The sequence below is a fragment of the Mustela erminea genome, chromosome 18 (assembly GCF_009829155.1).
Source record: "Mustela erminea isolate mMusErm1 chromosome 18, mMusErm1.Pri, whole genome shotgun sequence".
In the NCBI taxonomy this organism is placed as follows: Eukaryota; Metazoa; Chordata; class Mammalia; order Carnivora; family Mustelidae; genus Mustela; species Mustela erminea.
The window spans coordinates 27695451-27709510 of record NC_045631.1 but is presented as its reverse complement, the minus strand read 5'-3'; the positions used below and the strand labels follow the sequence as shown (position 1 = coordinate 27709510).

Below are 14060 nucleotides of genomic sequence, written 5' to 3'. Positions count from 1 at the left end.
ATAGCTGATGGGGATTAAGGAGTGCCCTTGCGATGAGCACTGGGTGATGTACGGTATTGTTCAGTCACTAGTGTACACTTGAAACTAATACAGCACTGTTAATTAACTGGAATTAGAATGAACGCATTTAAGAACAGAATTATATTGGGTACCTGGCTGGCTCTGTTAGTGGAACGTATGACTCTTGGTCTCAGGGTTCTGAGTTGAAGACCTACTTTGGTCATGGAGCCTACTTTTAAAAAAAAGAATTTTATTTGTATTTTATTATTTTGCTTAAAGAGGCGGGGTAAAAGGGCTGGAGTTAGTTTTCATTTTTCCCCTGGAAGATAAGTTGCTGAAAGTCATGGTCTTTGTATTATAGGATTTTTCTTATGTCTATAAGCCTGAAAATTGTCAAGTTCTGGTGGGATGTTCCATGTTTGCACCTCTAAAAAGTCTACCAAGCCAATGTTTGCCTCCTATCAAATTGCCTGAAGAATGTATTTACCGTCAGAGTTGGACTGTGGGAAAATTAGAATTGCTTCCTTCAGGGCCTGCGGTGCCATTCATCAAAGAAGGGTATGATTTTGATTTATGTTACTGGTATAGTGTTAGGTGTGCTTACCTAGCTTTAATTTTTTTCATAGAAGTACCTGCTTTGCTAGTACTTAGAAAAAAGATACTGGTTTTTGAAAATTCTAAAAATTGTTTTTTGATCAATAAATTATAATGGTGTTAGTTGCATGTGGGTTAACTGTTGGAAAACTCAAGGCCATTATGCTTTGATCATTTGTCGTCATTTGGAGGGGTTGTCTTCAGAAGTACCTTTTATTTTGTTCTAAAATACTAAATTCCATTTGTTTATTTGCCATATCACACACTTTTAATATTTCAGTATTCTGGAATTGCGATGTATTATACTCGGTAACCTCTTAAAATTGCCTTTGTTCCTTATTGTATGTAAACATCTCTAAAATCAGGATTTTTTTTAAAATAGTAACATCTTAGGATCAATGAAATTTGATTATTTGTAGTATAAGAAATATAGATAGTAAATGTGGATGTCTAGGTGTGGATAAATGTAAATATATTTTATTTGCAATTTTGGAACTAGTTGGTTAGTCCACGGTCTATAACAGTCACTAGAGTGGATATTATAACCAGAAATATGTTTTAGTTATACTTGTAGTTTTTGCACTAATTGTGTTTTCATACTTTTCAGTGTTACTGAAAAATGCTGGGACATTTTTAGTTCTGTTTCATATTGTTAATATGTTCCTTTATATATGTGTTTAATTTTCTTTTACCCCGGTGACACTAGTGATGGAAGTACTATTGATCAAGAATATGGTCCTGCTTATACACCTCAGACTCATACTTCTTTTGGGATGCCTCCTAGCAGTGCACCTCCTAGTAACAGTGGAGCAGGAATTCTTCCTTCTCCGTCTACGCCTAGGTTTCCGACTCCAAGGACTCCAAGGACTCCAAGGACTCCTCGAGCTGGTGGACCTGCTAGTGCTCAAGGTTCTGTCAAATATGAAAATTCAGACTTGTATTCACCAGCTTCTACCCCCTCCACATGCAGACCCCTTAATTCTGTTGAACCTGCAACTGTTCCCTCCATCCCTGAAGCACACAGTCTCTATGTAAACCTCATTCTTTCAGAATCAGTTATGAATTTGTTCAAAGACTGTAACTTTGATAGTTGCTGTATCTGTGTCTGCAACATGAATATCAAGGGTGCCGATGTTGGAGTTTACATTCCAGATCCAATGCAGGAAGCACAGTATAGGTGTACCTGCGGCTTCAGTGCTGTCATGAACAGAAAATTTGGAAACAATTCAGGATTATTTCTTGAAGATGAACTAGATATCATAGGACGCAACACAGAATGTGGCAAAGAAGCAGAAAAACGTTTTGAAGCTCTCAGGGCTACTTCTGCTGAACATGTTAATGGAGGACTAAAGGAATCTGAAAAATTCCCTGATGAGTTGATATTATTGCTACAAGATCAGTGCACTAATTTATTTTCACCCTTTGGAGCAGCAGACCAAGACCCTTTTCCCAGGATTGGTGTAATTAGTAATTGGGTACGTGTTGAAGAACGGGACTGTTGCAATGACTGCTACCTTGCATTGGAACATGGGCGTCAGTTCATGGATAACATGTCAGGAGGAAAAGTTGATGAAGCACTTGTGAAAAGTTCATGCTTACACCCCTGGTCCAAAAGAAATGGTAAGCATCCTAGGAATAATTTTTCTGTTTATCTTCTTTTAGTTGCAAGACTGCTTTTCTTTCTTAGGAAAAAGTGTTAAAGGCAGTTTTCCATGTAGCTAATAGAGACATTGAAATTTGGACTTAAAATTCCTCTAAGAATGACATTATTTATTTATTTATTTATTTATTTATTTTTATTTTTTTATTATTTTTTTTTTAAGATTTTATTTATTTATTTGACAGAGAGAGTTCACAGTAGACAGGCAGGCAGAGAGAGAGAGAGGGAAGCAGGCTCCCTGCTGAGCAGAGATCCCGATGCGGGACTCGATCCCAGGATCCTGAGATCATGACCTGAGCCGAAGGCAGCAGCTTAACCCACTGAGCCACCCAGGCGCCCAAGAATGACATTTTTTAGAGGGAGAGTTCCCTAGCAGTTTAGTTTGATTTCACCAATAAAAGTATGGTTATTGTAAATCTGTAATTAGCGTACTTACGTAGGAGTATAAAAGGCACTTTGCAGATGTTAATTAGCAGAAAATTGCTAGTTGTCTGCTTTATTCAACATTCTTTCACTCATTAAATATTTACTGAGCACCTGATATGTGTGCCACACAGTGTTCCTTTATAAAGTACAGCATTAAATGAAGCAAACATACTTCCTGCCCTTTTTGAGCCTGTAATTTATGAGAGAAGACATTAAAAAAAAGTAATTATATAATGTTAGATAGTAACAATTGCTTTGAAGAAAAAGGTGAAAGAAGTAGAAAAAAAGAGTGTACTATTTTAGATGTATGGTTAGAGAAGATATTACGGAGGCACTTGAGCAAAAACTGCAGAAAGTAGGAAAATGGAGCTAGGTGGCTAACCAAGGGAAGAGTGTTTCAGACAGTGCAAAAACCCTGAGGGGGTATTGTGGTTAATGTGTTAATGTGTTAAGAAGACTCTGTTGCTGGAATGAACTGAGTGATGGGAGATTGGTCAGACATGATATCGGAGAGCTGGCCAAATACCAAATGTAGGGATGTTAAAGACCATGCAGGACTTTTATTCTTTATTCTAAGACTGATGGGAAGCTATCAGTTTTGTTTTTTTTTTTTTAAGATTTCATTCATTTATTTGACAGATAGAGATCACAAGTAGGCAGAGAGGCAGGCAGAGAGAGGAGGAAGCAGGCTCCCTGCTGAGCAGAGAGCCCGATGCGGGACTCCATCCCAGGACCCTGAGATCATGACCTGAGCTGAAGGCAGCGGCTTAATCCACTGAGCCACCCAGGCGCCCAGGAAGCTATCAGTTTTTTTTTTTTTTTTTAAGATTTTATTTATTTATCTGACCGAGAGATCACAAGTAGGCAGAGAGGCAGGCAGAGACAGAGGAAGAAGCAGGCTCCCCGCTGAGCAGAGAGCCCGATGTGGGGCTCGATCCCAGGACTCTGGGATCATGACCTGAGCCAAAGGCAGAGGCTTAACCCGCTGAGCCACCCAGGCGCCCCAGAAGCTATCAGTTTTGAACAAAGTTTTGAAGCACCTGTTCTGAACAAAGAAATAATATGGTCTTTTTATGTTAATTTTTTTAAAAGATCACTGGCTGTTGTGTTGTGGATGGTGAAGGTAAGAATAGAAGCAGATAGAATAGTTAGGAGGCAATTGCAGTAGTCCAGGTGAAAGATGATGGTAATTTAGAGAAGATTGGAAGCAATAGAGATATGAGTAGTGGGTTCTAGGTATTTTGGGGAAATAGAACCTACAGGATTCATACAAGAAAAGATGAGGCATCACAAGCAGCTTGAGCTTGAATTGATGGTTCCATTTTTAAAAGAGGGAAACTTTGGGGAAGGAGGTCAAGTATGCAATTAGAGATAACAGTTTTAAATTCAGAGGAGTGGTTGGGGTTGTAGAAAAAAATTTTCTTGTGTAAGTTATCAGTGTTAAAACCTATGGAGCTAGATCAAACAACCAAGAGAGTGACTAGAGAGAAGTCTAAGGATGGAACTGATGTTTAGAGGTGGAGAAGAAAGGGAGGATCCAGGGTAGGAAAACAAGGAGGTGGGAGGAAAACCAAGAGAGTATGGTGTCCTGGAAGCCAAGTATAGGAATTGTTTGAAGGAGAGAATGGTCTCAATGCCAAATAATGTTACACAGATACAATGTCAGATACTTGTATAGAGTTCTGAAGATCTAATGTGTTAATCCATATTAAGTGCTTAGTGCAGTGCTTGGAACATAGTACTGAACTAATATAAGCTGCTGTTAATACTAAAATAATCAATTAGATATTTTTCTTTCAGGCACAACCAACCTAACACTTTCTAAAAGATGTCTCAATATACCACTAACTTTTCTAACTTCTGGTTATTATACAGAAAAATACCCTCCTTCAAAATGTGGTTTTGGGTAGGGATCTTTTCTAAGGTGCTATGTTCCATATAATAACTTTTTGTTGGTCCATGTGTCATTCACTAATTCGGTAATTTTTTTGACACATATGCAGAACAATGTGCTTGGTAGTCTAGGCGATATGAAGATACCTAACCCTTAAATTGCTTATGCAGTACTCAGGGAACTGAAACGATAATGCAGGGTTGAAAGAAGTAAAAACACCCTAAATACCCATTGATGGGAGAATGGATAAATGATCTTGATAGTACAGATAGAATGTTGCATAGTTCTAGACATAAATAAAACTATATAGAACAAACAGGTGAATCTTAATATTGAGAGGAAGGAGAGTGGAAACAAGTCCTAGAAGATTATATATGGCAAGTTACCTTTTTGTAAAGTTTTAAAACAAGCAAAACTAAATATTTTTTAGATGCACATGAAATTCAGGGCAGTGGTTAATTTTTAAAAGCTGAAGAAGGATGGTTAGGATAGGGAGAAGCGCTAGTAAGATTGTTGTGGTGGTTTTCTAGTTCTTGGGCTGTGAGATCATAGTTGTTCATAATACTATTATGAAAGAAAATTTGTGATGTGGGAGGGCAGTACATGGACCAATGGTTAATATTTTGTTCATGACATAGTTTGATGATTCATGGAACTCCTTATACTTAAAGACCCAGTTAAAAAAGAAAACAGTATAAATAAATGCCGTAGATGTTAAAAAAAAAAGGCAAGATTGTTTTCAGCGATAGGTGGTAGCTAAGAACATGTGCTGTGGAGGCAGACGGCTTGAGTTTGAAATACAGCTTTATCACTATATACTATGACATTGGCCAAGTTACTTAATCTCTCTGTGCCTCAATTTTCTTAAATGTGTCAGTAATAATATTTACCCCAGAGAGTGTTGAAACAATCAGTGTTCAGTGCAACAGAGAGAGTGGTGCCTGGCACAAAGTAAGAACTCAAATATTAGCAAGTTGGTAATAGTAAGAGCAGAAGCAATTGCATTAGTGGTACTCTTTTTCTGTTACTTGTTTTTAAAAACCAACTCATCTTGAAAGTTTTCATCACAAGAAAAACAGTGCGTAACTGTGTGCCATGATGGATGTTGACTGGACTTAGTGTGGTCATCATTTTGCAATATATACAAATACTGAGTCATTGTGCACCTGAAACTAATGTTATGCTGGTTTTATCTCGATAAAAAATGAACCAACTTATGCTAGTTGTACCTCAAAAACAGGACCAACTTCTCTGCCAAATAGAAGACATTGAGCCTCAGCATTTTCTGTGTAACAGTAAACACTGATGTAAACAGGAAACTTTACAGCCATAAGGATAAATTTCATCGTAACAACTTGTATTAAAATAATTCAAAACAGGGTGCCTGGGTGGGCTCAGTTGGTTAAGCAACTGCTTTTGGCTCAGGTCACGGTCCCGGAGTCCTGGGATCAAGTTCCACATCTGGCTCCCTGCTCAGCAGTAGCCTGCTTCACCATGCTCCTGTCCTCTCTCACTATCTCTGTCTTGCTCTCTCCAATAAATAAATAAAATCTTAAAAAAAAAAAAAAATTCAAGGGGTGCCTGGGTGGCTCAGTGGGTTAAAGCATCTGCCTTTGGCTGAGGTCATGATCTCAGGGTCCTGGCATTGAGCCCCGCATCTGGCTCTCTGCTCAGTGGGGAGCCTGCTTCCTCTTCTCTCTCTCTCTGCCTACTCCTGATCTCTCTGTCAAATAAATAAATAAAATCTTAAAAAAAAATTTATTTATTTGAGAGAGAATGAGAAAGAGAGAGAGCATGAGCGGGGAAAGGGTCAGCAGGGAGAAGCAGACTCCCCGCTGAGCAGGCAGCCCAGTGTAGGACTCAATCCTAGGACTCCAGGATCATGACCTGAGCCTAAGGCAGTTGCTTAACCAACTGAGCCACCCAGGTGCCCAGTATGGCAGTTTCTTAAAAGGAGACAGCAGTGAAGTTTGCCACATTGATTCTTTCATGAACAATTTCTCTGTAGTATGAGGTGCTGTTTGGTAGCATTTTACCCACAGTGGAACTTCTTTCAAAATTGGAGTCAATTCTTTCAAATTCTCCTTCTGCTTTATCAACTAAGTTTATAGATATTTTGAATCCTTTGTGGTCATTTCAGCAATTTACAGTGTCTTCACTGGAAGTAGATTTCATCTCAGGAATAAGAAGCAACTTATCATCCATTAAAGTTTTATCATGAGATTGAAGCAATTCAGTCACATCTATTTCCAGTTCTAGTTCTTTCACTATTTCTACCACATTTCCACTGAAATCTTGAATCCCTCAAAATTACCCTTAAGGGTTACAGTCAGCTCCTTCCAAATTTCTGTTACTATTGATATTTTGACCTCTTCCCATGAATCACAAATGTTCCTAAATGGCATCTAGACTAGTGAATCACTTCCAGAAGCTTTTCAATTTACTTTGCTCAAATCCATCAAAGGAATCACTATCTATGGCAGCTACAGCTTTATGAAATGCATTTCTTAAATAGTAAGACTTGAAATTTGAAATTGCTCCTTGATCCATGGGATGCAGAATGGGTTAGCAGGCGTGAAAATAACATTAATGTCATTGTACATCACCATCAAAGCTCAGGGATGACCAATGAGCAGTCATATTTTAAGGAGATTGGTCACGTTTAGGATGATATGGCCATTGACTGAGCAGTCATATTTTGAAAGGAATTTTTTTTTTCTGAGCAGTAAATCTCAGCAGTGGACTTAACATATTCAGTAAATCATGTTGTAAACAGATGTGCTGTCATCTAGGCTTGGCTGTTTCATTTATAGAGCAGGGGCAGAGTAAATTTAGCATAATTCTTAAGGGCCTTAGGATTTTGAAAATGGTAAATGAGAATTGGCTTCAACATAATGTCACCAGGTGCATTAGTCCCTAACAAGAGAGATAACACGTCCTTTGAAGCTTTGGTGCTACGCATCAGCTTCTCTTTAGCTGTGAAAACCCCTGGATGATATCTTCTTCCAATAGAATGTTGTTTCATTTCCATTGAAAAGTCTCTTATTTAGTGTAGCTATCTTCATTAATGATTTTAGCTTAATCTTCTGGGTAGCTTGCAGCTTCTGCATCAGCACTTATTGCTTCACTTTGCACTTTGATGTTACAGAGATGTTTTCTTTGCCTAAACATCATGAGCCAGCCTCTGCTAGCTTAAGATTTTTCTTCTGCAGTTTCCTTACTTGTCTCAGCCCTCACAGAATTGAAAAAAGGTCTTGCTTTGGATTAGGTTTTGCCTTAAGAAAATGTTCCGTTCTGTCCAGACCATTAAAACTTTCTCCATATGAGCAGACAGGCTGTTTCACTTTTCTTATCATTCATGTGTTCACTAGAGTTGCACTTCTAATTTTCTTTGAAAACCTATCCTTTGCATTCACAACTTGACTATTTGGTATAAGGGGTCTAGCTTTCAGCCTGTGTGGGCTTTTAACATACCCTCCTCACTAAGCTTAATTATTTTTAGCTTTTGATTTAAAGTACAACTCTTCATTTACTTAAACACTTAGAGACCCCAGCAAGGTTTTTATTTGGTCTAATTTCAATATTGTTGTATCTCGGGGAATAAAGAGGCCCAAGGAGAGGGAGAGAGACATGGGGAATAGCCAGTTATGGAGCAGTCAGAACACACACAGAACAGCATTTATTAAGTATGCCATCTTCCATGAACATGGTTCGTGGTGTCCCCCAAAATTTACAATAGTGACATCAAAGATCACTAGTGGTCGCAGAGCATCATAACAAATATAATAATAATGAGGAACTTTGAAATACTGAATTACCAAAATGTGACACAGTGATATTAGAAAAATGTTACTAATGGACCTGCTTATTGCAGGGTTGCCACAAACTATCAGCCTGTAAAAAATAAAAAGCAGTATTTTTGAAACAGAATAGAGCAAAGTATGCCAGTATTCACAGAGTTGTGTAGCCATCACCACAGTCAATTTTAGAGCATTTTCATCACCATGAAAAGGAACACCATGCCTCTTAGAGGTCACTCCCTATTCCCGCCCGCCCCCCCCCCCCCCCATTCCGGTCAACTACATTCTCTCCAGATAGATTTTTTTTAACATTTCATATTAATAGAATCATACACCATATGGTCTTTTATGATTGGCTTCTTTTAGTTAGCATTCTCAAAGTTCATCCATGTAGCATGCATTAGTACTTAATTGCTTTTTATTGGCAAATAATAATCTATTGTATTGGGTATACCACACTTTATTCATTTATCTTTTGATGGACATTTCAGTTGTTTCTGCATTTTGGCTGTTATGAAAAATGCTGGTGTGCATTTGTTTATAAGTTTTCACGTGAACATATATTTTCATTACTCATGGGTAGACTTGGTGGGCTATAGAACTCTGATTTACCTTTTGAGGAATTGGCATACTGTTTTCGAAAGCTGCTGTACCATTTTATATTCCCACCAGCCATGTGTGAGGGTTCTGCTTTCTCCACATCTTCATTAACACTTGTCCTATTGTCTTTTTGATTATAGTCATCATAGTATGAAGTGTCCTCTTATTGTGGTTGATTTGCATTTCCCTAATGGCTTTTCATGTGCTTATTGTCCATTTGTCTTTTCAGAACCTTTGTCCCATTTTTTAATTAGACTTTTTTGTTTTCATCATTGAGTTGTAGGTATGATTTGCAAATATTTTCTCCTATTCTGTGGGTTGTCTTTTCACTTTCTTGATGGTATCCTTTGAAGCAGAAAAGTTTTTAATTTTAATCAAGTTCAGCACTCTTGTTGCTTGTGCTTTTGGTGTCATATCTTAAAAGGCTTTTCCTGGGGCGCCTGGGTGGCTCAGTGGGTTAAAGTCTCTGCCTTTGACTTGGGTCATGGTCTTGGGGTCCTGGGATCGAGCCCCACTCACTGTTTGGCGGGGGGCCTGCTTCCTCCTCTCTCTCCTCCTCTCTGCCTAATAAAAAGGGTTTTCCTAACCTTAAGGAAGTCATGAATATTTACTCCTGTGCTTTTTCTGGGAGTTTTATAGTTATAGCACTCTTCAGGTGTATAATCCAGTCTGAATTAACTTTTGTATTAGGTGTGAGAAAGGGGTCCAGCTTTATTCTTCTGCATGTGGATATCCAGCTGTCTAAGAACCATTTGTTAAAAAAAATTATTTTTCCTCATTAAATTGTCTTTACACCCTGTAAAATAATAATTGACTATAAATGTGAGATTTCTCGATGTTCAGTTCTGTTCTACTGATCTGTATGTCTGTGCTTCATGATGATGATTTTAAAAATATTTACAACCTTTTAATCATTGCTTTCCACCCAGTTTTCATGTTGCTGTATACAGTTATAATTCTTTTCCATGTCAGTCTCCCCCACAAGATAATAAGATCCTTCAAGATATGAATAAGAATTTATTTACGCAATATTCCCCACAGCTAGAACAATTCCTGGCCTGTGGGAGGTCTTCAATAAATATATTTCTAAAGAAATGAAAAAGTATTTAAGACTCTTTCTGAGTTAAAATCAAAATACAAATTCCTGAGCTAAACCCATGCCAGAATTTCTCATGGTAGCTCTGCATAAATGTCCTTAAAAAGTTCCCATGTGATTATGATAAATAACCTTACCCAACAGCAACTTTTTCTGGACTTCGTTTTATGTGAATATTCAGATATGAATACACATAATTGTATTTTTTAAAAAATTTTCTTTATTTATTTGACAGACATCACAAGTAGATAGAGAGGCAGGCAGAGAGAGAGGAGGAAGCAGGCTACCCACTGAGCAGAGAACCTGATATGGGGCTTGATCCCAGGACTCGGATTATAACGTGAGCCGAAGGCAGAGGCTTTAACCCACTGAGCCACCCAGGCGCCCCCCACATAATTGTATTTTTTTTTTAAATTTTTTATTTTTTATAAACATATATTTTATCCCCAGGGGTACAGGTCTTTGAATCGCCAGGTTCACACACTTCACAGCACTCACCAAAGCATATACTCTCCCCAATGTCCATAACCACACCCCACTTCTCGCAACCCCCCTTCCCCCAGCAACCCTCAGTTTGTTTTGTGAGATTAAGAGTCACTTATGGTTTGTCTCCCTCCCAATCCCATCTTGTTTCATTTATTCTTCTCCTACCCCCTTAACCCTCCATATTGCATCACACTTCCTCATATCAGGGAGATCATATGATAGTTGTCTTTCTCCGCTTGACTTATTTCGTTAAGCATGATACCCTCTAGTTCCATCCACATTGTCGCAAAAGGCAAGATTTCATTTCTTTTGATGGCTGCATGGTATTCCATTGTGTATATATACGACATCTTCTCTATCCATTCATCTGTGGTGGACATCTAGGTTCTTTACATAGTTTGGCTATTGTAGACATTGCTGCTATAAACATTTGGGTGCACGTGCTCCTTTGGATCACTACGTTTGTATCTTTAGGGTAAATACCCAGTAGTGCAATTGCTGGGTCATAGGGCAGTTCTATTTTCAACATTTTGAGGAACCTCCATGCTGTTTTCCAGAGTGGTTGCACCAGCTTGCATTCCCACCAACAGTGTAGGAGGGTTCCCCTTTCTCTGCATCCTCGCCAGCATCTGTCATTACCTGACTTGTTAATTTTAGCCATTCTGACTGGTGTGAGGTGATTATCTCATTGTGGTTTTGATTTGTATTGCCCTGATGCCGAGTGATACGGAGCACTTTTTCATGTGTCTGTTGGCCATCTGGATGTCTTCTTTGCAGAAATGTCTGTTCATGTCCTCTGCCCATTTTTTGATTGGATTATTTGTTCTTTGGGTGTTGAGTTTGCTAAGTTCTTTATAGATTTTGGACACTAGTCCTTTATCTGATATGTCGTTTGCAAATATTGTCCCCCATTCTGTCAGTTGTCTTTTGATTTTGTTAACTGTTTCCTTTGCTGTGCAAAAGCTTTTGATCTTGATGAAATCCCAATAGTTCATTTTTGCCCTTGCTTCCCTTGCCTTTGGCGATGTTCCTAGGAAGATGTTGCTGCGGCTGAGGTCGAAGAGGTTGCTGCCTGTGTTCTCCTCAAGGATTTTGATGGATTCCTTTCTCACATTGAGGTCCTTCATCCATTTTGAGTCTATTTTCGTGTGTGGTGTAAGGAAATGGTCCAATTTCATTTTTCTGCATGTGGCTGTCCAATTTTCCCAACACCATTTATTGAAGAGGCTGTCTTTTTTCCATTGGACATTCTTTCCTGCTTTGTCGAAGATGAGTTGACCATAGAGTTGAGGGTCTATTTCTGGGCTCTCTATTCTGTTCCATTGATCTATGTGTCTGTTTTTGTGCCAGTACCATGCTGTCTTGATGATGACAGCTTTGTAATAGAGTTTGAAGCCCGGAATTGAGATGCCACCAACTTTGGCTTTCTTTTTCAATATTCCTTTGGCTATTCGAGGTCTTTTCTGGTTCCATATAAATTTTAGGATTATTTGTTCCATTTCTTTGAAAAAGATGGATGGTACTTTGATAGGAATTGCATTAAGTGTGTAGATTGCTTTAGGTAGCATAGACATTTTCACAATATATATTCTTCCAATCTAGGAGCATGGAACATTTTTCCATTTCTTTGTGTCTTCCTCAGTTTCTTTTATGAGTACTTTATAGTTTCACATAATTGTATTTTATACTATTTGTGTAAAATATCTTCTATAGATAGTTTTATAACTTGCTTTGATTTACCAGTCCATTTCAGATAGCTCTGTTGTTTACTTAGTGACTACATACTCTATTACGTATGAGGTAGGTTACATTTTTTTTAAGAGGGAGAGTGGGGGAGGGGCAAAGGAGAGGGGTAGAATTTTTTTTTTAAAGATTTTATTTACTTCTTGAGAGAGAGAGAGAGAAGGGGCAGAGGGAGAAGGAAAAGCAGACTCTCCACTGAGCAGGGAGCCCACTGTGGGGCTCCATCCCAGGACTACAAGATCATGACCTAAGCTGAAGGCAGACACTTAACCCCCTGAGCCACCCAGGTGCCTGGGAAAGATGGAATCTTAAGCGGGCTCCACCCCCCAGTGCAGAACCCAATTGTGGGGCTTGATCTCAGAGCCCTGAGATCATGACCTACATTGAAATCAAGAGTAGGATCTCAAACAACTGAGCCCTGCAGGTGCCCAACCCTATAGTAGGTTATTTAAATGTAATAGTGATTAAGTAGTATAGCTAAAATTAAATTACTTAAAATTCTGTACACTATTTAGATCTAGGGAATGAAAGGCAGAAATAATAAATTAGGCAGTATTAATGAATTAAAGTTGAGTGATTTAGGGCCATCTGGGTGGCACAGTCAGTTAACTGTCCGCCTTTCGCTCAGGTCATGATCCCAAGGTCCTGGGATTGAGTGCCTTGGTCAGATTCCCTGCTCAGCAGGGGAGTCTGCTTCTCCCTCTCCGTCTCCTGGTGGTGTGTTCTCTCTCTCTCTCTTGCTCAGTCTCTCAAATTAATAAGTAAAATCATTTTTTAAAAAATTGAATGATTTAAGGTACAAGTGCTCAAACATGTTTAATGGTACAACTGAATGTACTGGGAGCACGGAATAATTATATCAGTAACATATAGTGATTTTTTTCTTTTTTAAAGCCATTTGACATTTAGGAGTAGCATCTTTCATACCCATTCTGATAGTTGGTCAGAAATGCAGGTCATAGTAATAAAATCTATAAATCTAGGTTTATGAAGTATCTATGGATATTATAATACCTTTACTAGTGTGAGCAAGTTTATGTTATGTACAAGTACTATATTTCAGAATTGTTATAGTCTCTTTTACCCAAATTAAACCTTAATCAGTAATTAAAAACCAGTCTTATCTATCCGATCATTTTATCATAGTGGTGGTCAGTAAGGTGCAGTTTATAACTCACTTCAGTGTGAGGTAGAGTTCTTTCTGGGAATATACCGACAAGCACCAAAAACAACGATAACAAATGCAAAAAAAGGAACAAATTTATTTGATTAATTTAATTGGTTATTGAGGTAATGAGTGACATAATGTCCTAGGTAAGTATCTAAAGGAACCATTTCTACAGATCATTTGAAATTGAACCTAATAGAGTTCTCTGCACAGGCAGATGCTTAATCTTGATGATTGAAGTTGAACTTTCATGTATTTTGTTATAAATTTTATTTCTTTGTGTTGGCAATAGCAATTCTTACCTTTTTTTTTTTTTTTTTTTTTTTAAATGGTTGTAGATGTGAGTATGCAGTGCTCGCAGGATATACTTCGAATGCTCCTATCTCTTCAGCCAGTTCTTCAGGATGCTATTCAGAAAAAAAGAACAGTAAGGCCTTGGGGAGTTCAAGGTCCTCTCACTTGGCAACAGTTTCATAAAATGGCTGGCCGAGGCTCTTACGGTAAGTAATTTATTGTAATGTGTATTGACTGATTTTATATCAGCCCTTCATTTTGTGCCCAACTTGGAATAAGCACATTTGTCTTCCTTAAAT

At 38.2% G+C, this 14060-nt stretch overlaps 1 protein-coding gene across 2 annotated transcripts in view; it reads left to right on the top strand.

The window, feature by feature from the left end:
* The window catches only part of MED13 (mediator complex subunit 13), a 107072-nt gene that overhangs the window by 69587 nt on the left and 23425 nt on the right, over positions 1–14060 (top strand). For both annotated transcript variants that reach the window (XM_032322888.1, XM_032322889.1), the window contains exons 15-17: positions 362–558; positions 1301–2214; positions 13806–13967. In XM_032322888.1, coding sequence (XP_032178779.1) covers positions 362–558; positions 1301–2214; positions 13806–13967 — 1273 coding nt within the window. The remainder of the gene's footprint in view (positions 1–361; positions 559–1300; positions 2215–13805; positions 13968–14060) is intronic.